This window comes from Phalangium opilio, unplaced genomic scaffold (genome assembly GCF_054372755.1).
Source record: "Phalangium opilio isolate 3A_F unplaced genomic scaffold, DU_Popi_V2 ptg000352l_1, whole genome shotgun sequence".
NCBI classification, from domain to species: Eukaryota; Metazoa; Arthropoda; class Arachnida; order Opiliones; family Phalangiidae; genus Phalangium; species Phalangium opilio.
In genome coordinates this window covers 1,926,292-1,949,371 of record NW_028324228.1, presented here as the reverse complement: position 1 = coordinate 1,949,371, position 23,080 = coordinate 1,926,292, and the positions used below count along the sequence as shown (strand labels likewise).

The 23,080-nt window shown below is 37.3% G+C and overlaps 1 protein-coding gene and 1 long non-coding RNA gene across 8 annotated transcripts in view; both read right to left on the bottom strand.

Annotated features, from left to right (window-relative positions):
* Positions 1-22,158, bottom strand: part of LOC149602820 (ATP-binding cassette sub-family C member 1-like) — a 449,544-nt gene extending 427,386 nt beyond the window's left edge. The window contains exons 1-20 of one of the 7 annotated variants that reach the window (XM_089860447.1): positions 21,978-22,158; positions 21,677-21,856; positions 20,759-20,872; positions 20,550-20,687; positions 18,558-18,695; positions 18,297-18,355; positions 17,880-18,182; positions 17,386-17,560; positions 17,071-17,325; positions 14,935-15,138; positions 13,693-13,839; positions 13,409-13,499; positions 9,201-9,571; positions 8,799-8,966; positions 7,760-7,935; positions 4,907-5,012; positions 4,742-4,791; positions 4,267-4,534; positions 2,821-3,020; positions 2,513-2,639 (exon numbers count right to left, since the gene is read on the bottom strand). In XM_089860447.1, coding sequence (XP_089716573.1) covers positions 2,513-2,639; positions 2,821-3,020; positions 4,267-4,534; positions 4,742-4,791; positions 4,907-5,012; positions 7,760-7,935; positions 8,799-8,966; positions 9,201-9,571; positions 13,409-13,499; positions 13,693-13,839; positions 14,935-15,138; positions 17,071-17,325; positions 17,386-17,560; positions 17,880-18,182; positions 18,297-18,355; positions 18,558-18,695; positions 20,550-20,687; positions 20,759-20,872; positions 21,677-21,856; positions 21,978-22,022 — 3,315 coding nt within the window. In that variant the 5' untranslated portion in view covers positions 22,023-22,158. Of the gene's footprint in view, positions 1-2,512; positions 2,640-2,792; positions 3,021-4,266; positions 4,792-4,906; positions 5,013-7,759; positions 7,936-8,798; positions 8,967-9,200; positions 9,572-13,408; positions 13,500-13,692; positions 13,840-14,934; positions 15,139-17,070; positions 17,326-17,385; positions 17,561-17,879; positions 18,183-18,296; positions 18,465-18,557; positions 18,696-18,750; positions 19,115-20,549; positions 20,688-20,758; positions 20,873-21,490; positions 21,615-21,676; positions 21,857-21,977 lie in introns of those variants that run through there. The other 6 variants (XM_089860445.1, XM_089860446.1, XM_089860448.1 and 3 more) reach the window with 6 other exon arrangements.
* LOC149602821 (uncharacterized) lies at positions 15,597-16,656 on the bottom strand. Its single transcript, XR_016377065.1, has 2 exons — positions 16,242-16,656; positions 15,597-16,118 (listed from the first exon to the last, which is right to left on the bottom strand). It is a non-coding gene; the product is annotated as an uncharacterized LOC149602821 (long non-coding RNA).
* Positions 22,159-23,080: the final 922 nt, after the last annotated feature.

The following is a 23,080-nucleotide window of genomic DNA, read 5'->3' as shown; positions in this document are numbered from 1 at the left end:
TAGAGCGGTTTCATTTTTTTTTCTTTTTGAATTTCAACGCGAATGCGCAGTTCCTGGTGTTTTGTTTTTCCCTCACGAAATACTCAATCTTAGCACGGAGGTGTGTTGTAGAAGGAGTAGAGACTGGGCCTCTAGGGCCTAGACATAAGCGTACTAGTCATTTAGTGTTCCTCGCATAATTTTTGCGCATACCGAGCCTACAATCTCTGACGCCATTTCTCCATTCTCCTAGAGAACACGCGTTTTAAAGAAGGCGTAGTTTTCTTTTTTCCCGGCTTAACTCTTTGAATATTGTCCATATTATAGTTAATATAAATAGAAAAAATAGTAAAGGCATTTTAAATAAGATTTGCAAACGCTTGAGAAATTCCCGGCACTCCGACTCGATACACTAGGAATGTCAAATACCGGCCGGTTTAACCGAAAACCGGTTTTTTTACTCTTCGGAGCACCGTTTTTTTAATTTTTAGGTTTTAGTCGGTTTTTTGAATTGAAAACCGAAAACCGGATCAGTGTTTTTTCAATTCACAAAATTAAAAGTTTTAGTTTTTCGACACTTGTTACTTACCTTCTGTTTACTTCTAGCAATCTACCACCATGGACACATATCAATTTTAAAGGAACTTTCGTTCTCACTCCAAGAAAAATCTGTGGAGTAATTTTCCATTGGTATATTCTAGAATGCCAATGGAGAACGGCACTAGTTATCGCCTATTAGTACTACCTACTCGTACTAATATTCGGTCTTCGGGTCTATGTTGGAATATAGGATTTTTCAACATCTATCATAAACGGCCGGATAAAAATCGGTTTTCTGACAAACCAGTTTTTTGTCCAGTTTTTTGGAGCGGTTAAAACGGCCATTTAAATTAATCGGTTAACCGAAAACCGGTTTCAACGTCAGTGGCTCGCGGTCATCTTTCATGTTTACAGGGGCTTGTCTAGTTACGGAGGGATGATCAAAATGCATACCCCTTTTAATGGACAAATAAGGTCTAGCTTTTTAGTAGAGGGGAAGCTACGAGTCTCTACTCGTTCTACAACACACTTCCTTGTGCTCGAACTACATTTCTTTAAAAACGAATAATATTCGTTTAAACGAGTACTCGATTCGGATTTCGAATAGGAGTTTTACCATTCGATTCGTATTCGATTCGGTTTGAAAAACCACTATTCGCACAGCCCTAGTTTTTAGCCATATCGTAGTATACGATAGGCTCTTAGTTTGACCCGATCCGTAATAGTAGTAGTAGTTGTGGCCGGAGTTTTCGCTTCGTTATCGTCAGATTTTAGCTTAGAAGGAACTTTATATTATCACAACCCACCCATAGGGGTAACTGGGCTCGGTTAGAGATTTAATTTTAATTAAATTTTTTCAGGTCAGACCCGGGAATCGAACCCGGGTCGCTGGCGTCGAAGACAAACATTCTACCACTAAACCATAGAGACTTGATAGAAACTCCGAGTTTTTTATTATTTATTTTTATCTCTAAAATGTCGGGGTGATGTGGGGTGGGGTACCTCTTAATCTCTGGGGTCGGAAACTTTTGAATTTTTATCTGTGCGGTCGGATACCTATGAATTTAAATGTTTGGGGTTTTTATATTTATTTCCTTTTATTTATGTGCTAATTAAATAGATAACGATTTTCCCCGTTTCCTACCGCGCTCCTCATGTGTTTCGTTCTCGTTCGGTAGCTATCGCCATCTATGTTATGTTTGACTGGAACGTTTTGGAGGTTAATTCAAATGTGGGTTTAGATAGAGCTAACATAGTGTTAAATGCGCGTTATGCGCTGATCATTTTAGCATTGCTAAAGGTAATTCGAGGGGATAATCACTAAAATGCGTAATCACTATAACTAAACTTTCTCTTTCAAAAGTTTCTGGGCATAAGTCCTCGTTAGAAATTTATAAGATGCGATAAGTGTGCATCAGCATAAGTCTATGTTGTAAACTCATCGAGGGGATTATCACTAAAAACTATCTGTTCTTCGATTCGCCGGAATATTAGAATTACAGCATAAGTAAATTTATTCGGTTATAATTTAATCGCTGTTTAGAGTAGGGAATAGAGGGGCTATTATTTTTATGCACGGTAAATCAATTAAGCATAGAAAAAGATAGCGCTATTCACTCATTAGGGTAAGGTATAGAGGGGTTATCCACTCATTAGGGTAGGGTATAGAGTGGCTATTTACTCATTAGGGTTGGGTATAGAGGGGCTATTTACTCATTAGGGTAGGGTATAGAGGGGCTATTCACTCATTAGGGTAGGGTATAGAGAGGCTATTCACTCGTACGATATGGCTACTATTACGAGCCCTTGGGCCGTCTTGTTTTTTTCATTCATGCTTGATTGTAGAAGGTAAATAATCGTTCAACATAAAAGAAACTCGTACACCTCTAGTTCTAAGTAATAAGTGCTAAAGAAATATTCTAGGACGACAGTATATTGAAGAACTTAATAAGGTCGTAGAAAAGAAGTCGAATTAATACTTGTTTGTACTTACATAATCAGCATTAGCTAAGATCATTCCCACAAAATCAGTTGACATAGTCTCTTTGTTCAAAACAATGAAAAAAGCAGTACAAAACATCAAGCAATTGCCTAAGAGATTGTAACGTATTGCTAGCCATCTGGAAAGAAAGAACGCATTTTATTAACAACAAAAAGAAATGGGAATTAAAATTAAGCTTGGAATGTCTGCTTTCATTTGCATCTATATTTCATTTCCAGTTTGCATTCGAAATTCGACATAACATAAATATGCAATTTTTTTCGATAATCACCATTACTGAAAATCAGTGCGGAAGATACCTTTGTGCCATGTTCATCATGTAATTAGCACCAGTGCTTTCGTCGATCAGCTTAAGAAAGTGTCCTTCGAAGATATCTCCCACATCACATGCCCTGATGACAGTGCTGCCAGCAACTGATCCTCCCACGTGCGAAAACAAGAAGGAGTTTCTCAAGCTAGCTATACGCTTCAATTGGCGATTACTCGTCATGAAGAAACGCTACAAAGACCCAAAATATTCATCATAATAGGCGAAATTACAAAATAATTAGCGAAAACATATCCCCTGTAAGACCTGGTTCCTATATAATATATCACTTATATCTAGTTTCTTTTTACTTTTCAGGTGTAATACTTATTTGCAAATAAATAGTCTAGAAAATACCAATTTTGGACGTTCATTTTGGTGGGTTTATTTTAAATTTCTTGAGTAAACCTGGCATTCTTATAATTTGGCAAGTTAAAATATCATAAAGCTCGGTGACTAACATCAGCTAAAATTACGAGAAATAATCCCCAAATGGTAAACGTTACAAAACAACTGGGAAGTAGTCCAAACATTTAAAAACCAAATATCTTTCCTAATGACAGTTACAACGGCCAGGTAATGTTTTAACTGAAACACTAAACACAAAAAAAAGTCCAGGACATTTGTGTATCCCTTTAAACTTAATGAAAAGTTAGCTGGAGTCTACTAATTCGTCATTTGAATAAATATATAGGAGAAAAAATCCTATATGGGATGTTCAAGGTATCTGGGTAAACGTTTTCACTTTCACGTTTTGTGGAATTTTGAGGGTTCTAAATTTTATTAATTTAAACAAATTGAAATAGCTCGCGAAATATTAAAGATACGAGGACACTGAAGACACTTTCTGATTATGAATGGACCCCGCTGATAAAGAAATCACATTAATTATCTAATATTTAAAAACTTGCACAATTTCAGATTTGGGAAAATTTCTGGTTTTTTAGCGCGTGCTTGGACCTACGCCTTCAAATTGTATCGCATGTTATGTCAATTACCAATTCTCTGTGGTACACGATTTTTGAATCATTAAATATTTCCCACGAGGGAAACAACGGTCAAAAACGTTTGAAAAATAGGGTGCATCCCCAAAACGTTCAAGAAGCGATATCTAGTTTACTAGGGAGATGGTATAATTCACCACATTTCTAGCTTTATCTCCACTCCAAACGTAGGTCCGGAGTTAATTCCCGCCTCTAAATTACAACCAGCTTCTCGTTGGTTTTTGAAAACTCAAGTCAGCACGACGCGAATGACGAAGATTACTGACGACTGAGCAGAGTCAAAATAGCCCGGACTTTTTTTACGTCTCCCCTTGTATTTTGAAAGGGGGACTAGGACTATGGGCCGCGAATACTTAGGCATCTTATCTCCCTAGTAAACTAGATATCCCTTCTTGGTAATTGCTTGTAAGAAAAGAGGGAAGTCGAGTTCCTACCTGAAGTAAAATATATCCAAAAGTAACAGCAACGCAGGGAATTATGAATAATGGTAAAAAAGCTGCATTATCCAACGTTGAAAAAATAACAAATGTTAATCCGTAAACGGTCATTCTTAACACTGGAGATAGTTGTTGGTCAATGGCGTCGATGTCTTGGGAGAAACGATTCAGTATCCTTCCAATGGGTGTTGTGTCGAAGAAGGACATGGGAGAGCGAAATACGCTGTCTAGCATTTTACGGTGCAAACAGTTTGCAGCTGTTAGGCTGCGAAACAAGTTGATTATTGTGTAGACCAATACCGTAATGGAGAAGCTTAGACATAGAACAACAAAGACCGCGATACGGGTTAGTTTTAAGTCAGGGTTTTCCATTAGATTCGCTTTGGTGTCCGCGCACCAGAGAGACAACCAGTACATAGACGCCAAATTAAAGAATACAGCACTAACAATAATTAAAGCGATGATGGCAGACCATATTATTCCAAAGGCTTTGAAATATTGCTTAAATTGTGACAGGGATACCTGCAAATGCGAAAACACATTATCAAAAGCATAAATAACTGGAGATCATGGTAGTTATGGAGAAATGAAGAATGAAGAACATTCTCTCTTTCACTATCAACCAGAATATACATACATTTCCTTCTTTGAGCGTCTCTTTAGCCATCAATTTCGCGTCATCCGCATCCGGTACTTTTCCTTCCGATGCAATATGAAATCTTTCCACTTCAGTATTTAATTTTCTGCCAAAAAAAACATTTGAAAGAATCACTTCAAACAGCTCAAAATTAGAGCAGTGTATGCAAGCAGTTCTCACATTTACACTTTGACTATAGGCGGGAGTCGACATTGTGTAAGGGGGTTTTGACTTTTAATAAGTGTTTTAATAAAGTGAACACGTGTTTGTGAATAATTTCGATGGCTTGTAATCTCCAGATTATTGAAAACGAAGTGGATTAGAAGTCTAACTGAACATTAAAGCAAAGGCCGAGGGTCAAAACAGAGTATACGGTTAAGAAATAAGAAGTGGAGGCTAACGGAAACGCTCACGTATAGAGCTCGGCATTTTCTATGCATTATCCACAAATTGGTGGATAACCGATTATTTATAAACAAAGTTGTGGATATAATACGATTTAGCATCTCAGTTCTGTGGATAATTTTCGAGTATGGATAAAGATAAATTAACGTGGATAATGGATAGATAATGCCGAGCCGTACGGCGGCTCACGAGATATACTGCAGGGTGCCCAATCAGGTTCACGGGTAGTTGAGCGGTTTTCAAAAGAGCGGCCTGCAAAACCGCGTGGAAGCAAAACCGCGGTTGCTGTTTCCGCGTTTCTCAATACAGCGCTATTTCCCAAAACAGCGGTTGCTGTTTCCGCCCAAACTGTGATTGATAGGGAGGGAAATCTCTATTATATTAAGTATATAGAACAAAGAACAATATTATGCAAAAAGGAGTAATGTTATATCGGAAGTAAATATAAAATATAATTTTTGGAAAAGGCATATTATTTTGGGAAGTCAATGAAGATAAACAAAAATATTTTGGAAAAGGCATATTATTTTGGGAAGTCAATGAAGATAAACAAAAATATTTTGGAAAAGGCGTAACATTTAAAAGTTATTTAAAAAATATTACTAACGTAACTCTAACCTAACCTATTCAAACCTAACCTAACCTAACCTGACCTAATACTATTGGGCTTTAAACAATTAAACCTGACATTATAAATTTGGGCTCAAATCACAAAACCCAACCGAATACTATTGGAGTTCAAATAACCCATCCCTACCAAACATTAAAACGCATTAACACACTAGACCACGAAACTGTTTGTTGGACAACCATTAAAATTTAAACTTAAAGCTGAAATCAATATTAATTTTAATATACAACTTCTGTTGATAATTCTGGATTATAGATAAAATAACGTGGATAATGTATAGATAATGCCGAGCTCTAATACTTATACCTTCAACTATGCGAAACAACGCTCAAGATATAAACGCTGTAATCAAAATGCGCTAAAACGAGAAATGGCTATAATGGCAAACGCGTTTATGAAAAAGCCGTTTTGGACAATGATGTTTTGAAAACACGCCCAATCGATAGCATACCGCCCAATCATGACAAAGAAATGCATAATAATTTGATGGAAGTTATAAAGAAGGACGGGAAAAACTTCATTGCAACGTGTGTTGAAATTTAAGATAATGCAACATAAACCCTATTGGTAACTTTTGAAAGTAGCACCAAATGACTGCAAACAGGGTTCAAGTTTTAAACTTCGGACATCAGCAAATCATGGGATTTACTACACTCTTTCTTGAAAAGGAAATCTGCTGACTGACCCGATATTTAAATTTAAAGTTGTTTAGATATATGTGCTAACATTACTTTTACTCTTCATGCCGTTAGTACACAAAGAAGGGACCGTCCATAAACTACGTCACACTCTTATGGGGGGGAGGGGGTTTGTAAGTTTGTGATGGTCCGTGACGAGGGGGGAGGGAGGGGTCCTACGATGCGTGACGTCACAATTAAAATTAATTTTATTTCGAAGTCAGTAAGAGGTCGATTGACCCTTTTGTTATAGAATAAAAAATATCACGTTTCAAAGTCCACCGTGAGAACGACCTTTGCAATAATTTAACAAAATTTTTGTTCCACCATCGCTTAAATAGTAGAAACTGTAAGCAATGATCTCCTACTTACTAGTACGTGTAGCCAATTTAAACAGCGCATTTAAAATAAAGAGACCCGTTCACTGCAGAACTAGCTTAGACGTATACGCATAAGGACTGCTAAATGTAGTGTCAGCTTAAACTCTCAAATGTCACTGTTTTTTCGCCACTAGCATTAGCGAGGATCAATCGGATCCTCCATTCGATTTAAATGGTTTCGTTTCTTTCGCACATTTTTTAAAATCTGAATCCTAAGCTCGATTAGCCTAAGGTTTTCAAGTGACAATGTCGAAAACTATGAAGTGTGCCCTTTAACTAACCTTTATGGAAATATTTTGGAAGGTTTTAAAAAAGCATATCCAGACATTAAAGTTCAAGTCGAGCAAAACATTTCTGAGTGGAATCCATATCATGCCTAAAAAAGAATCTCTTTAAATCAATCAAATTGAATTGGTAAAATAAGGCAAATCATCGTTCGTTGGGGGGGGGGTTAAAGAAATGTGACGTGGTTTTCAGGGGAGGGGTGTTAGAAAACGTGACGAAGCGTGATCTGGGCGACGAGGGGGAGGTCAGAAAATGCCATTTTTTTGCGTGACGTAGTTTATGGACGGTCCCGAAAAGCACTGGTAATAGACAGACACACACAGACACTCCAGTGTAATACCTCTCCGAAACGTCACTCGGAGAGGTAAAACACTAGGGCATTAGCTCATGGCAAATTTATGATTTAAACCTTTCTAGCGATGTTGGACTTTGTTCACAATACTTATACATGTAATTATAGCCTCCGTTTACTTACGACGCTTCAACTTTGTCACCGTCGTTCATGTGTTGCGCGAAATAATCTCTAGCCATTCCTTGACGACTCATGATTTCGTGGTAGGCTCCTCTTTCGATGATTCTGCCATTGTTCATGAAGAAGATCTCGTCCACCTCTCGGATGAAGCTCAAGTTGTGCGTCACCAAAACTCTGGTCTGTTTGAGGAGTAACTGGTTAAGCAACGAGAATATTACACAAACAGGCTCAACTTGAAGGGTGAGAGATCAAACTTTATGTGCGTGTACTATGTTAGTCAATCATTGGCTTACTACGCCAGGATATTTTGATCACCTTTCGAAATTATACACTTATAAGCTTTCAACAAGTTGGAAAACCAAAATAACCTTTGGTGGAAGCCCCGCCATTGGGAGGCGACGTTTCTCGTAACCCTAGCCGATCGCCGCGTATGTCTTAACCTTAACGATGATGATGGAGATAGAAGCCAGTAAGTACAGACTGGTGTCCATTTGGGATGGACGAAAGACCGGATGATGGTGGTGTAGAAGCCAGTACGTACAGACTAGTGTCCATGTGGGATGGACAAAAGACCGGATGATGATGGTGGTGTTTCGAAGCCATTAAGTACAGAGTGGTGTCCATGTGGGATGGACAAAAGATCGGATGATAGGGGTGTTAGACAGACAATGGAGTAATAGGCATTGTAAGTGGAATACAATTTTCCAAATTTCCGGTCCGAAATTTGGGAAAACGTTTGCTCCGATTTGAAAACTGCGAACGCGGTCCCCTGGGATGTAAGTCAATAACAACAGACTGACAGACAGACACGTCGAAATTAGAACCTCTCCGTGACATACGTCACTCGGAGAGGTAAAAATGTGCGTTGATGTTTACGACGTTTATTTTAGACTTTCATGGCAACTTTTTCAAAGATTACCACGAATTTAATCCTTTTAGCTTAATCTGCAAATACTTAGGTAAATTGCTTTAAACCAATATTCTTCTTGGAAATGTCACTCTTTGAGCTCTTATGGGAAATATAGGATTACAAGGTTTTTACTTTGTTATGAAGTAATCCATTCGTTCCTATGACTTCGTCGAAGAGATGTTTGGCCACGTGTGAGTCAACTGCCCCCAATGGGTCATCCAAGAGATATACATCAACATTTCGATAAACTTCTCTGGCCAAGTTCACCCTTTGTTTTTGACCACCACTCAAATTTATACCCTATAATAAACAGCATGTAAATTAGTAGAGTGCTGGGTTTTTCGTTTTCAAGAGGGGATCCTTATCTTCCCGGTTAACGACCAACCATGCGTACATTGGGCACATTGCTCTTATTGTTCCATTGATACCTACTCTTTCTCCGATCTCCGTTTCTCGTTTTCAAGACGTGAGACCAAATACGCATGAGGCGTACATTGGACATATGATCGCTATCACTTCTCTATTGATACATACTCTTTCTCCGATCTCCGTCTCGTCGCCAGCTGGTAGCTGGTCGAGATCTGGTTGTAGGGCGCATGCGCGTATGACGCTGTCGTATCTTTCCCGGTCCAGTTCATCGAAGAAGAGTATATTCTGTCTGAGTGAGGTGTTTTGTATCCAGGGCTGTTGAGTGACGTATCCCACTCTGCCGGCCACTCTCACCTTTCCTTCCATCTTCTTCATCTCGGAAACCAGAGCGGACAAGAGAGAAGACTTGCCACAACCGACCGGACCCACCACGGCCACCAACGAGCCGCGGGACACTTTCAAATTGATGTCCTGAAGACACACCGCTGCCACCTCTTCCGGGTTCCAACGAAAGGTTCCCTTTTGAATCTCAATTGCTAAAACTTTCATTTAAAATTGTGTATGATTCTATCATTTTATCTATGCTTAGCGACTCCTTGCTTGAAACTTGAGGGTAGCTCAAAAATTACAACCCAAAATAACTTTGCAAAAGACACGCAAATTGGCTAAAAAACTAAGGTCGAAGGTATTTCATTATAGCAGAAGCTAATAGAAAACTATAAGAAGTCTCTGAGATCGGGCCTTCCTTAGCTTTAGCTGTAGACGCCGTGTAATCTGTAGAGCGAGTATCTTCCCCTCACCCTCCTTTACTAGGCAGCCAATCAAAAATGAGAAAGCCCAAATGCAGTACGTCATCAAAACTATTTGCGATTGCACGCACCCAGTGTTGGAAACTTACAACAGACTACGCCATAGAAATCAACAGAACTATTTTTGTCCCTAAAAAACGCATCCGCGCAGGGATGGGGAAATTGTAATCAAGTAGTGCAGAATAGACGGCTTAGTGCTTACGCATACCCCGATTTTAGAGACTTCTTATCAGTCCCGTAGCCACGGGGGGGGCACCAGGGGGCAATGCCCCCTCAAAAATATATCCTGCCCCCTCAAATAAGATTTCGGTTTGCCCCTAAATGCCCCCTCAAAATTTTCCAATGCCCCCTTATCAAACTTTGCACCTGTAATGAATATTTTAATTTTGGTACACAAATTATTTTGAATGTATATCAACATATTTTAGACTTTATTGTCTTTACCTGTGTATATTCCTGATACACTTGAATTTTTTTACTTGATATATCCCTGATTCATTTGTATGTTTTAAATTCACTTTTGATATGTATCCCTGATACACTGGAATAGCTTTTTGTCGTTATCCTTGATATACATCGTTGGTTTTGTCATCCAGGACCAAAATATTATGTCGGGGTACAGCGAGAGGTCGGACGTTTTGGAAAAAGTGTTCGGAATTTTGAAATCCAATTTGATTTCTTCGGATTCCGTTTGATTTCGTCGGATTTCGTTTGATTTCAGAATTCGATAAAATCCAATGAATTTCATCGAATTTTGAGATTTTTCCAGTGATTCCGTCGGATTTTGCTATTTTTCCCGTGATTTCGACGGATTTTGCGATATTTCCCCTGATTTCGTTGGATTTTGAGGTTTTTCACGTGATTTCCTCAGATTTTGAGATTTTCCCCTTGATTTCTTTACTGATTTTGTGATTTCGCTTCTGATTTCGTGATTTTTATGTTGATTTCGTCGGATTTTGTGATTTCTTTGGATTTTGGATTTCGTGAATTTTGTAATGTATTTCACGATTTCTTTACTGATTTTGTGATTTCGCTTCTGATTTCGTGATTTTTATGTTGATTTCGTCGGATTTTGTGATTTCTTTGGATTTTGGATTTCGTGAATTTTGTAATCGATTTCACGATTTCTTTACTGATTTTGTGATTTCGCTTCTGATTTCGTGATTTTTATGTTGATTTCGTCGGATTTTGTGATTTCTTTGGGTTTTGGATTTCGTAAATTATGTAATGGATTTCACGATTTCTTTACTGATTTTGTGATTTCGCTTCTGATTTCGTGATTTTTATGTTGATTTCGTGATTTCTTTGTTGATTTTGTGTTTTTTTCCTGATTTTATGATTTCTTTGATGTTTTGTGATTTCGTTGCTGATTTCGGATTTTTTATTTGATTTCGAAATCAGCATTGATTTGGGATTTCTTAAGTTGGATTTCACGGGTAGCGTACGGGAGTTCATGAATGACCCACCCCTCGGGGTACAGACTTACATTTGACGCCACAACAGCGACTTGTGAAGTTGCGAGGCAAGCTTTTCCTGCCCTACTCGCGTATTTTCACTTTAACGACGAGCTATGTCACTTGAAAGAAAGTGAAACTTAACCTCCCTAGCCTACGAAAAAGATCTGACTAGAAATTTAGATTTAGAATTGTTTATTAACAATTTATTTTTATTTAAACTTTTTAAAAAAAGTTTGATTTTCAAGTGTTAAATGAGTGTCAATAATGTAATACCTGCGGAAATATTTATGTCTGACATTTTGATATTTATGTTATTCTATTCGCAACCAAAAGATACTATAGCTCCCCTAGCGGCGAAAAAGTAGAACTACGATCTAAAGGAAACAAAAAAATACTGTTGTGTACTCTTCGGGCTGTTGTATGGGATGTGACGTGAGTAAAATCTATCCAAAAATTAGTTTTTTCCCTGATAATAATTTGTAAACTTTCCATTGTAAAGCAAGATAATGGCCAAGGAAATAAATAACCCAACTTTCTATTCTGAAGATGGTAAATAAAATAAATAAAAATAAGTTAAGCAATGAGCCTTGGCCCTTGAAAGTTTTAAACCATAAGGAAGAAACCTTGAAATTAAAACCTAAGCACAAATATTATGGACAAATTCAACTAAATCTAGTAATATTAGGCCTCTCAGTAGGTCACCTAGTCCTGTATTCAAAACAAAGTGAGGATTGTTTAATTATTGAAGTTCCTATTGACAAAGAATTTGTTCCTAAGCTCTTAGTTAAATTGCAATCAGTTTATTTCAAATATTTGTTAAAGAAATACATGGAATTGAAGTATTAAAATAGTTGTGATATTAAAATAGTGGTGATATTAAAGTTTGTTGTCAGCCAAAATAGCTGCTGACAAATTTACTACAGCGCTGGTTACAACGAACATCTTATTGATAAACGGTAATAAATCCCACGGTAGTCTTTTGTGGAAAATGTTAAACGTTTTTAGTCTCTGGATTGTGCGCTCAACATGTACCCTAGCACACGCAATTTTTGACGTAAGGAAAGCATCTTCTCTAGGGAATTGTTCCCTTTTTTATTTTTTTGACCTTTAGCTTTACGTTTAAGAAAAGGTGGCCTAATTAGTTTGAGCCCTCTTTCACTACAAAGATCTTCAATAGCGAACCCTTTGTCTACCATTATAGCGTCTACGTATGGTATGTATCGTTCTAGGGCCCCGCATTCTTCAGTGATTTGTTTATCTGATGACTTTCCCCCATATGCATTGCTTACCATGGTGGTCACACCGGATGGAGCTACACAAACACATACTTTTACAGTATTGGTCCCTTTGTAGTGAGAATAGGTCTTTATCTTGCATTTTAAACACTTAGGTTTTTCAACTGATACCTCGGTGTTGTTTCAAAATTCCGCAACTAGCTGACACTTTACATTTATTCATTCCCATTTTCAAGGTAACTTCCCAAGCCTTGGCTAATTTCGGTAGTTTTGAAGGAAAACGATGAAACCGCATACCTTTCATGGTGCCATTGTTTTTACATCCGTAAACACAGCAATAAGTAACCATTTTTGTAATTTAAAACACAAGTAAAAGAGTGTTTACGTAATAATAAATTAGTTAATATCTGACTTTACTTTCACTCCCTGAGATTTGCGCCTAATAGTCTACCAAGTCGTCTGCTCTGTTTCCTTTAGATCGCGCCATATTGGACAAACCAAAGCGCCCCCTTTTAATTCTTTTGGATGCGAATAAAAAAAATTCCATTTGCCATGCCCCCTCACAGAAAGATACTGCCCCCTCTGCGTAACTTTTCTGGCTACGGACCTTCTTCTTATAGTTTTCTATTAGCTTCTGATTATAGCCATATTACAAACTCATCATAGATATATGTAAATAATAACGTAAAGGGACGTTAAGCTTAATCTAAAACAAAATTCACACAACCTTTTTTTAACCAATTACACTATCAATTATAACATTTCTTCAATTATTTTTTTCTTCCGTTCTACTTCACGTTTGTATCTTTACCCATAAATCCATTTGACGTTAAATTTGCTTGAGCTTCTCATCAGTCGTGCAACTGACTTACCATATTGTGTGTCGCTAGCCATATGCTCCACGTAATCCTTGCTTTCCCCACGACTCAACAAGTTTGCAATTCTTCTCACTGAGACGTGCGTCTGTAATGAATCCCGTGCTTTATTGGTATCACTCCGAAAAACTTTCATTAAAGGGAGCCTAGGGATGGTCAACAGGGCAATCCTATCTTATTATTTTTTTCTACAATGAAAGATCTTTGAAAAAGGATAGAATAGTAGCAATATATTTAATATAAGATTAATGTTTTGACCATATACTTGGCACTATTCTTACCAAAACTAAAGTGTTTATTGTTTCCGGAAAAGTAATCATTGAGATCATTACTAATCGTGCCAACTGCCAGGAGACGAAACCTTTCCTCATGGTAAGAACGTTATCGTCGTCAGTTAATACGTACACGGCGAAACACGGAGAAGTTATCTGAATATTTAGAAAGAATTTACGTAAGGACTTAAAATTAATATGGAAGGAAAAAGAGAAAGTAATTTTTGGAGTTCAATAAATAGTTGAAAGGACAAGATGATTGACAGACTTTGTTTTAAAAATTTTTGCCCGTCAAATTTTGTTCTCAGTCCATCCGGAGCCTCCGAGATATCTAGGCCCATGCATGTAGCGAAGCGAGAATATTTTTTTGACTAATTTAGTTTGCCGTGTTTTCCCGCTTGGTGGCGCTTTCAGCACCGTAAAATAAACAAGTTCAGCCTCATGACCCCGTCGACTGCTACAATATTAGGGCAAGGTATAGACGTAGAGCGGTGAAGCCGAGGTCGCGGATAGTTAAAAAATGTTTTTGAAAATTTCCGAAGACCTTTATTAAACAATCATTCCAAAGAATTAAAGGATAAAAATGTTAAGGTTAAAAAAAAGAAAGGTTTTGAAGGGGTAAAAAAATCCTCTAATGGTATATGAAAACTGTGAATTAGCAACTTCAAGAAGTTTTGTTTTACTAAAAAAACAACGGTGTTAAAATCTGATAATTACATTTTTTGTCCATACAATCTATCCAATAGATTCAATAAAAAGTGAATAGCCCCTAAAAAATTACGTTAATTTAAAGGTGAAACCTTTGTTTTTCATAAAAGTTTTATAATTGGCCCCTAAAATGTCATCGATAATTTATGGAAGACCCCGGTCGCAACGGTCATTAAAGCGCCACCTCGTACACACAAAGGGTAAAAATATTTCCTCTATGAAACTGGATACTTCCCCACATAAAAATCGACATGCATGGGCCTAGATATCTCGGAGGCTTCGGTCCATCTCAACTTACGTTTCTGGAAATTCTCGAGTGACTCAATTTCGCGACGACGGAAACTCAACTGGTATTCACTATGACATATCGTGGAAAACCATACGACATCGGTGACTTATTCGAAAACAGATTCGAGTTTCCGTCGTGCTTACGGCCGAGAGCGAGTCTAGATTAACGATGGTGATAACTAAGCAATGCGTTAGGACACGGGTACACCGCGCTCGCAAATTCTTATACTTTATGATAAATATTTACATTCGTACCAAAATTGGTATGGCACATGCTATAAAGAGGTTGATTGCTTGGAAGAGGGCTTGTTTCTTCATGAGTGCAATTTCTTCTTTCCTGGTTTGAAGAATACTTCTTTGGAACGATCTCTCCCAGGCGTACAACTTCAAGACGCGGATTCCGTTCAAGATTTCACTCATCATTTTCATTCTCTTGTCCTTCAGTTTCATCAGCTCAACCTAATAAACGAGCTAATTAAATGATAGGAGAACTCCCCGTGGTTAAATTGCATTTTAAGTTAATATTCAACGTGTAGTTTCTTTAATTTTTGCTAGATGTGGTAATGTAACCAGACCTAGCTTTGGGATGGTGTTTTGTCTGTTGGCGTATTTGTGGGTGTGTGTGTTTGTAGCCCCGGGTACACGAAAAAGAAGCGTGGATATAAACCGAGTAAAGCAAGATCCACTATAATTTTCAAATTTTGATATATGGGCCTAAAACCAAGTATGTTGGGACCATTGTAAAGAAAAGACAGATAGATGAAAAGACCTTTTTTTCTGGGTGTGGCAACAACTTATTTTACCGGTACCATTGGTATATCTCGAACATCCCGAAAAAGATAAATAATATGAATCCGCTTATACATTAGCACATACGAAACTGACACGCTCTTGCCGCATCAAACCACACCTAGCTAATACGGAAATTTTATTTACGTAACTAGTAATAAACAAGAATACACGCTAAGCCTTCTAGGATCTACTGCACTCTAAGAAAATGGAGTGTGCTTTAACACCTTTAAAAGTACAAATTTGACACCGTTAAAAGTGTTCATTTACACCCCTGAAAGGGTTTAATAACACTTATTTGAGCAATTGGTGGCAAAGATAAGTATAAAATTGTGCAACAGAGGTGCAGTTTAACACCTTTTTAACTCTTATATCGCACTGAAAGTGAATTTTTACTCTCATATTAGTGTTGTGCAACTCCTTAAAGGGTGCGGCATAGCACCTTTCAGAGTGTCGCTTCACACCTTTAAGAGTGTCGCGTAATACCTTTAAGAGTGTCGCGTAACACCTTTAAGAGTGGGAGATTTTTTGGTAGGATAGTAGTAGAAATTCTGGTACTTTTCCTAGAGCAAAACCGATGACATAAAACAAAGTAGTAGCTTCATTTTGACCACTCATGAGGCATAACACAAATATCGAGTATGGTTTTCCTGTTTAATTAAATTTTGATTATCCCCCATTCCGCAGTATTATTAGCAATTAGTGCTATATTCATAGCATTGAGAGAACTTCATCACCTATAGGGAGGAAAGTTCTCACATGCAGAACTTTACCTCTTTAAGCGAGGGTTGTTGCATATAAAGTCATTTCCACGGGTGTATAAACTTCTGAAAAGGGAAGAAAGTTTTTAATTTGTACAAATGCATAGGTAATAAATTAGTTTTGGAGGCTATAATATTCAAGCAGTAGATATAGACGTTCTTGTTAAATTTAATAATCTCTTTTCACTAAGAGATTTTCGGGCACCAGAAACGCGTTTTATCTAATTTGCACTACAGATTTTACAAAAACAAATCCATTTAGTACTCTAATTTTTCTCAAAACAATGATAAAACATGTCACAAAACCAAGTGCCCCACTTTGGCTTCTTAAGCTGGCCCTACTGTGAGGCCAGTACCTAACCTAGTCTCGTTTTTTAAGAGTATCGCTTAACACCTGTAAGAGTGTCGCCTAACACGTTTAGCATAGTTTTATGAAGGTACAACACCGCCAGATTACAAATTTCTTTGTTAATTTTATATAAAGGATAAAACTGTTTTCTTTCATGAATATCGTCTTTAAAAAGGTTTAACAATTACGTTTTTCAATAATTTTTTACTGTTTGTATTGACTTTAATATTAAAACATTAATGAAAATGAAAGACCTTATTTAAGAAACCCGCAATATTGTAATTTTTCATGTTTAATTTCGAACGGTGTTTTAATAGTGTTATTTTACACCGAATTTACACTCTAAATTGGCCCCTAAAAACTCAAGGTAATAAAACTCTCTTTTGGGTGTTTTTACGGTGTTTACACCGTTTTAACACCTTTTTAACACTTCCATTTCTTAGAGTGTGTATGGGGATTTATAAATTCATCTTTCCTTTGAATAAAATTTACCTGCAATTCTTTATATTTCTTAGTGCTGATATAGTTAAGCGGCAAAAGAACGAGAATTGGTACGATGCCAGCTAAGGCGGAATAGCCCAGTTCTTGATACATGAGGGCGAAGCACAGTACTGTTTGTACCGGGACCGACCACACGAGACTCAGTTGCGGCGACAGAACTTGAAATCTGTTCGTATCCACGTACATCGTGTTCAGTATTTCGCCCATTGTCAGGTCACGTCGATCGCTAATCGTCAAGCGAAATGTCTGTTTCGACGAATCTCATTAATGAAATAGCGTCCCTTTATGACGACAACCCTACCTTACTTTTTTGTATAGAACGTGCATGGTGGCAGATTTGAGCCTCAGTCCTAGTTTGGTGTGAAAAATGGCGCTGCCTTCTTGCAACAAAGATTGCGCAAGACTGGCCAAACCGTAAAGGCAAGCGTAGAAAATGCCCTTCCACAAAGGATCTTCGCTCGTCGAGTAATCAATAATCGCACTAAAGACAGAATTATTTACTTTACTCGATCGTGACGCTTTAAGAGCTAATGGAAATTTCTCCCCGTTCCCCCAATTTTAAGCTCATTGCAGCGTTGCCAACAGCTTGTAAGATCAACTACGGTTTAATCAGTTCTTCAATTTAGCATTATATGTACTATAGAAAAAGGTTCCTATCTGAGGACATTGCACATTTCTGACCGCGTTTGAGACTTTTACAAAAAAAGCAACTGGAAGCGATGTATGAACTTATTATCCTTTTAGCATTAATTCTTGATTTGTGATGGTCCCTATGTATCCAAAATAGTAAACGTATTTACCCTATCAATAGGGGACAAGCGAAAGACACTATGTCGGCCAAAACTTGAAATACCACTCCAAATATTAAGCAAGGCCCGATTGTCCTCAACAAGGACCAAGCAATGGATTTGAAGTGATATTTGGTTCCGTTTCGTTCATCCGAAAATCTTTTCATTTCCATTTTATCGCCTTCACTTCTGGCCGTAGCGTGGGGTTTCCAGTGTTTTTCCAAAAGGCGCGAGACAGTTAGTGCTCGCTCCGAGTCATTCAGTTCGAAAACATCTGATGGCTCCAGGTTTTTCTTCCAACCTTTCCAGAGTACACTGTAATTCGTTTGAAAATTTAAATAAAAAAATTGGAAGATAGAATTAAACTACAATCTGTTTTCTTGAAATAAGTTCTTCAAGTAAGTGCATACATGAGAACGGCAAATTTACCTGGTAAGCCATGAATGAACAACGCGAGAAGAAAACGATGCATCATCTTGCCTTGATCTCTTTAAGTTAGAAAATAATCTTTTGGTTAAAGATATTGTGTTCCATAACATTAAGACGTCAACATTTTTTTATTGTATATACAAGAGATACAATGTGCACTACACTTAACTAAAATGGGAGCGAGAACTAATCAAATATTTCTTGGTAAATAGTATCGAACTTATCTACTAAAACTTGTGGTAAAAATGTTTGGAATATTACCGATTGGTTTTCCATTGAATACGTATTTTTCCCGTAGTGCTGCGCAGTGTCAGTCAGTGTGTGTAATACGAGGGTAACCACTACTAGAGGGTAAATTACCGACTGAATTACTAACTCATAATAATCATCTTCGTCGTTCTGAAAAATTTCAAATTTTTTATATTTTAACAATACTATTATGCTAGTCACGTACATCAAGATTTCCGTATTAGCTAGTTGTGGTGAGGAGGGAAGTGTTAGATTTGTACGCGCTGAGATAAAACAATTCTCGAACTCGCTAAGATAATGTACAAAACGTCCAACGATTGGATTACTTTAGGTTCTAATGCCCACGCGCTTAATCAAAGGATTATATTTAAAACTCTTCCCAATCAATATTTATACAAACCTAAAACACACGCTTAGATCATAATCGTAATAGTCTTAGTCTATCAGTCTCTTAGCTAAAAAGCTGTTGCCACTAAAAATGTATTCAAGAGTGAGGAAACGTTTAAATGACAACTGTATATAAATAACAGAAACCCAGCCTTTATAAATAGTGCCCTCTACGCCTGAAAATAAATCTCCAATTCTATCTACTGTACCGTGCAAACCGGAAAATCGGAGTTTGAAACAAAACATTTTGACTAGACCTATAAACACTCTCCAAAAAATCGGCTTCGATATACAGTTTTCCATAAAATTAAATCCAAACTTGAGGATTTCCACAACATAACAAAGCCAATGTTCTATATATCCCAATATTAGAGCTGGTAGCTGATCCTTGCATAACCAGAGACCTGTAAACTTCTTTCTGCCTATCCAACTAATACCACCATTTTAAACTCTTTCACAATACAAGGTCGGTGGTGATAACGGATCTTGCCTTATTTTGTGGCAAGCCACACTGGTTTTTTGTGTAACCTAAATAGACGACAGACACACCATCAGCGCCAAGGCTACACAGGATATACATAACCCGGAACAGGAAAATATGATCTAGCCATTTGGTCTCGCTGATTTGGTCTTGGGACTAATTGGTCTCACCGATTTGGTCTTGGGACCATTTGGTCTCGTGACCTTTTGGTCCCTTGATTTTTTGCTCTCGGGATTTTTGGTCTCGGTACTATTAGGTCTCGTGATTTTTTTGGTCCCAGGACTATTTCGTATCGTGATTATTTGGTCTCGGGACTATTTGGTATCGTGATTATTTGGTCTCGCTGATTTGGTCTCGTGACTTTTTGGTCCCTTGATTTTTACGTCTCGGGATTTTTGTCTGGGTACTATTAGGTCTCGTGATTTTTTGGTCTCGGTACTATTTCGTATCGTGATTTTTGGTCTCGGGACTATTTGGTATCGTGATTATTTGGTCTCGGGACTATTTGGTATCGTGATTATTTGGTCTCGGGACTATTTGGTTACCTAATTAGTTGCCTCCTTTTCCAAAGCAATGGTCCCAATAATTCGTTGCCACCTTTTCCAAAACAATGGTTCCAATAATTCGTTGCCACCTTTTCCTAAATATTCTCCTATTAATTAGCTGCCACCTTTTAAAAAACATTCTCCTAATAATTAGCTGCAACTTTTTAAAAAACATTCTCCTAATAATTAGCTGCAACCTTTTAAAAAACATTCTCCTACTAATTAGCTGCCACCTTTTCCAAAATATTTTACTACTAATTATCTGCCACCTTTTCCAAAACATTCTCCTACTAATTAGCTGCCACCTTTTCCAAAATATTCTCCTAATAGTTAGCTGCCACCTTTTCCAAAATATTCTCCTATTAGTTAGCTGCCACCTTTTCCAAAATATTTCTATTATTGCTAATAAATTGTTCGTGGACCAAACTGTCGCGAGACCCATTTGCTCCAAGACCCAATCGTCTCGAGACCCAATTGTCCCGAGACCAATTTGTCCCAAAACCAAATCGGCGAGACCATAACGGCGAGACCAAATTGTCGCGTACCGACATAACCACATCTAGCTAAAAATGGAAAAACATTGTCACTTACTTGGAAATAGTATTTTGTGATCGTGGACCTCATCGTAATCGTTTCCGCTAGTGTTAAGAGAAACCAATACAAGGTGAGAATTCCCGACAAAACCGGACCACCCACTCGGCCATAAATGGTGAGAAATAACGCCAGGATCTGAAACACGAAATCTCAGTTTATTTCATAAGATGTAGAGCTCTCGAGATGAATTTAACATATTGTCTTACAAATGTTCCGAATTGGAGGACGACCGCCAAATTGTCAACGACTTGAAAATTGCCATAATAAATTTGTTTTCCAAATTTTAAAACGGCAATTACGGCCAGTAACAAAGTGAAGAACTGAAACGACAAGGTAAGAAGTAGCAGCTATATTCTATGAACATTCTACGAAGTTCCATCAGTTTCGAAAAGAACAAGATGGTCAAGACCCGTGTTAAAGCCACATCGTTCTCATACTACATCTCTTATTAAAGGGGGGATGAAGTGGAAAATCAAGTGATTTTATCGATTCTTCCACAAATTATGAGACCAGTCTGCGTAGTGAAATATTCAGGATTTCAAAATTCAAATTAGGTTCAGACTTTAAGGATAATTTTAGATAAGGACCTCTGACCAATCGCATAACGCCCTGCCTTCCTGATATAATAATTCCATTTGCTCGCTCTACACCACGCACCACGATTATAATATTTTGTTAACAAAAAGGCAGCGCGTTACGCGATTAGACAGGGATCCTTATTTCAAATTGGCTATAAAATTTAAACCTTTTTTTAATTTAAAAACCATTCGGAGATATTTCCTGGATGTTTCACTAGGCAGACTTGTCTTATAATATGAAGAAGAATCGATAAGAAAATCACTTGGTTTTCCACTTCACCCTCCCTTTGAGACATACTATTTCTCTTGAACCAAGAGGTAAATCAAAAGTTACTTTATTTTTAGTGAAAGTACCGTTACTTCAAAAAATTTACTTCATTTAAAATTTCAGTGACTATCCCCTCGAAGTGCTATGTTTTACAGTGCAAAAATTATTAACGGTAATTCCTTCTTCTATAAATTTACTTCTCTAAATTTATAATATCTAGGGACCACAAGCTAGTATATAATTACTTTTGCTTTTGTATTGAGTATAGAAATACTTACACTTTTCGCAATGACTAGATAGGAATAGCAAAGGCTTCTCCGTGGAGACCTGGCTATCACATAAACCTCCAACGGAAGAAACAACCATAATATTCCACATGGCACCCAAACTAAAACTGTCTTTTGAAAACACGGTGTAAAATCCGGATTATCAGTGTACCAGGTCAAATTAGCATCCTGCTTAACAAAAATAAACACTTCATAATTCAACAAAAGTGTTGAATATTTCTACCCTATTTTAAAGCTTTTGAATGTTATTATCAGAGCCCTGCGGTAAACCTAATAAAAACATGAAACGTACCCAAAATGGAGATTCGCAAAAGTCCTCCAAAATGAACGAACCCATTTTAAATTAAACAAGATTCTTGGGACCTTTCATACGACGATCTGTATTAGATTTTTCAACGTTTTCCAAAAAACCAAATACAGTTATTAAAATCCAACGCTTAGATCTTAAACTAGTCTCGTCCGTGTAACACAAGTGGTTCTGAAAACGAATGTGTCTACATTAGAGCTGAAAATACGAGAAGTCAGGCGATAAATACTTGTTTACATCTCATAGAAAAAGAAGCCTCTGTGAGAAATAGGAAATCGCAGATAACACAGTAAAATGTACTTAATAATCTCTTTTTTTTTAAAGATTTTCAAACCCTTAAATGAATCGCAGCCTTCATATCAAATCGACGAAAGAACCGTTATGTCTTAGAAAACGAAGCAAACCGTCTCAAGGATGTAAATTATCAGTACCAGGACAGTACAGATATTGTTGAGGATTATTTACGCAAACCTTTTGGGAGTGATGACTTTTTGATTGACCATTTGAACATTTCGGAGCACAAATGTTCTTATTTAGGATAATGGAAAAATTAAGGCTCCTCAGTCTCCCAAAATAGCAGCCAAGCGTCAAACTATTTGTCGAACTATTTTAAATTTAATATTATTTATATAAATGAATCTCAAATGGAATTATTTTTAAATTCTCTGTTGTTAAAGCCTTGGATGTTTTCGGCTTTATGGAGCAAGCAGTGTCTGTGTAGAAGTAAAATCCTTTGCGCTAATAACTTTGCTATACGCATATGTTCTACACTAAAAATAATACCCATAATTACAAGTTCAACGATTTTTATCTCTCGAAATGACGATGACGTCACGTAGAGGTAGTACGTTGGACGTGTCTGTGTGTCTGTCACGGCGTTAGCAGTCGGCAAATAGGAGCAAACGTTTTCAAAAATTTCCGGATCGCGTTCACACACAGTTCTAACTTATTCATAAGCGAAAACTAAGTTATCTGACGATGAATCCTAGGCTTATTAAACATTACCATGAAAATAATGAACATTAGATCAGTATACCTTATTTTTTTTATAAATATTTTAAATTTCTATTTGTAAATGCTATAATAAA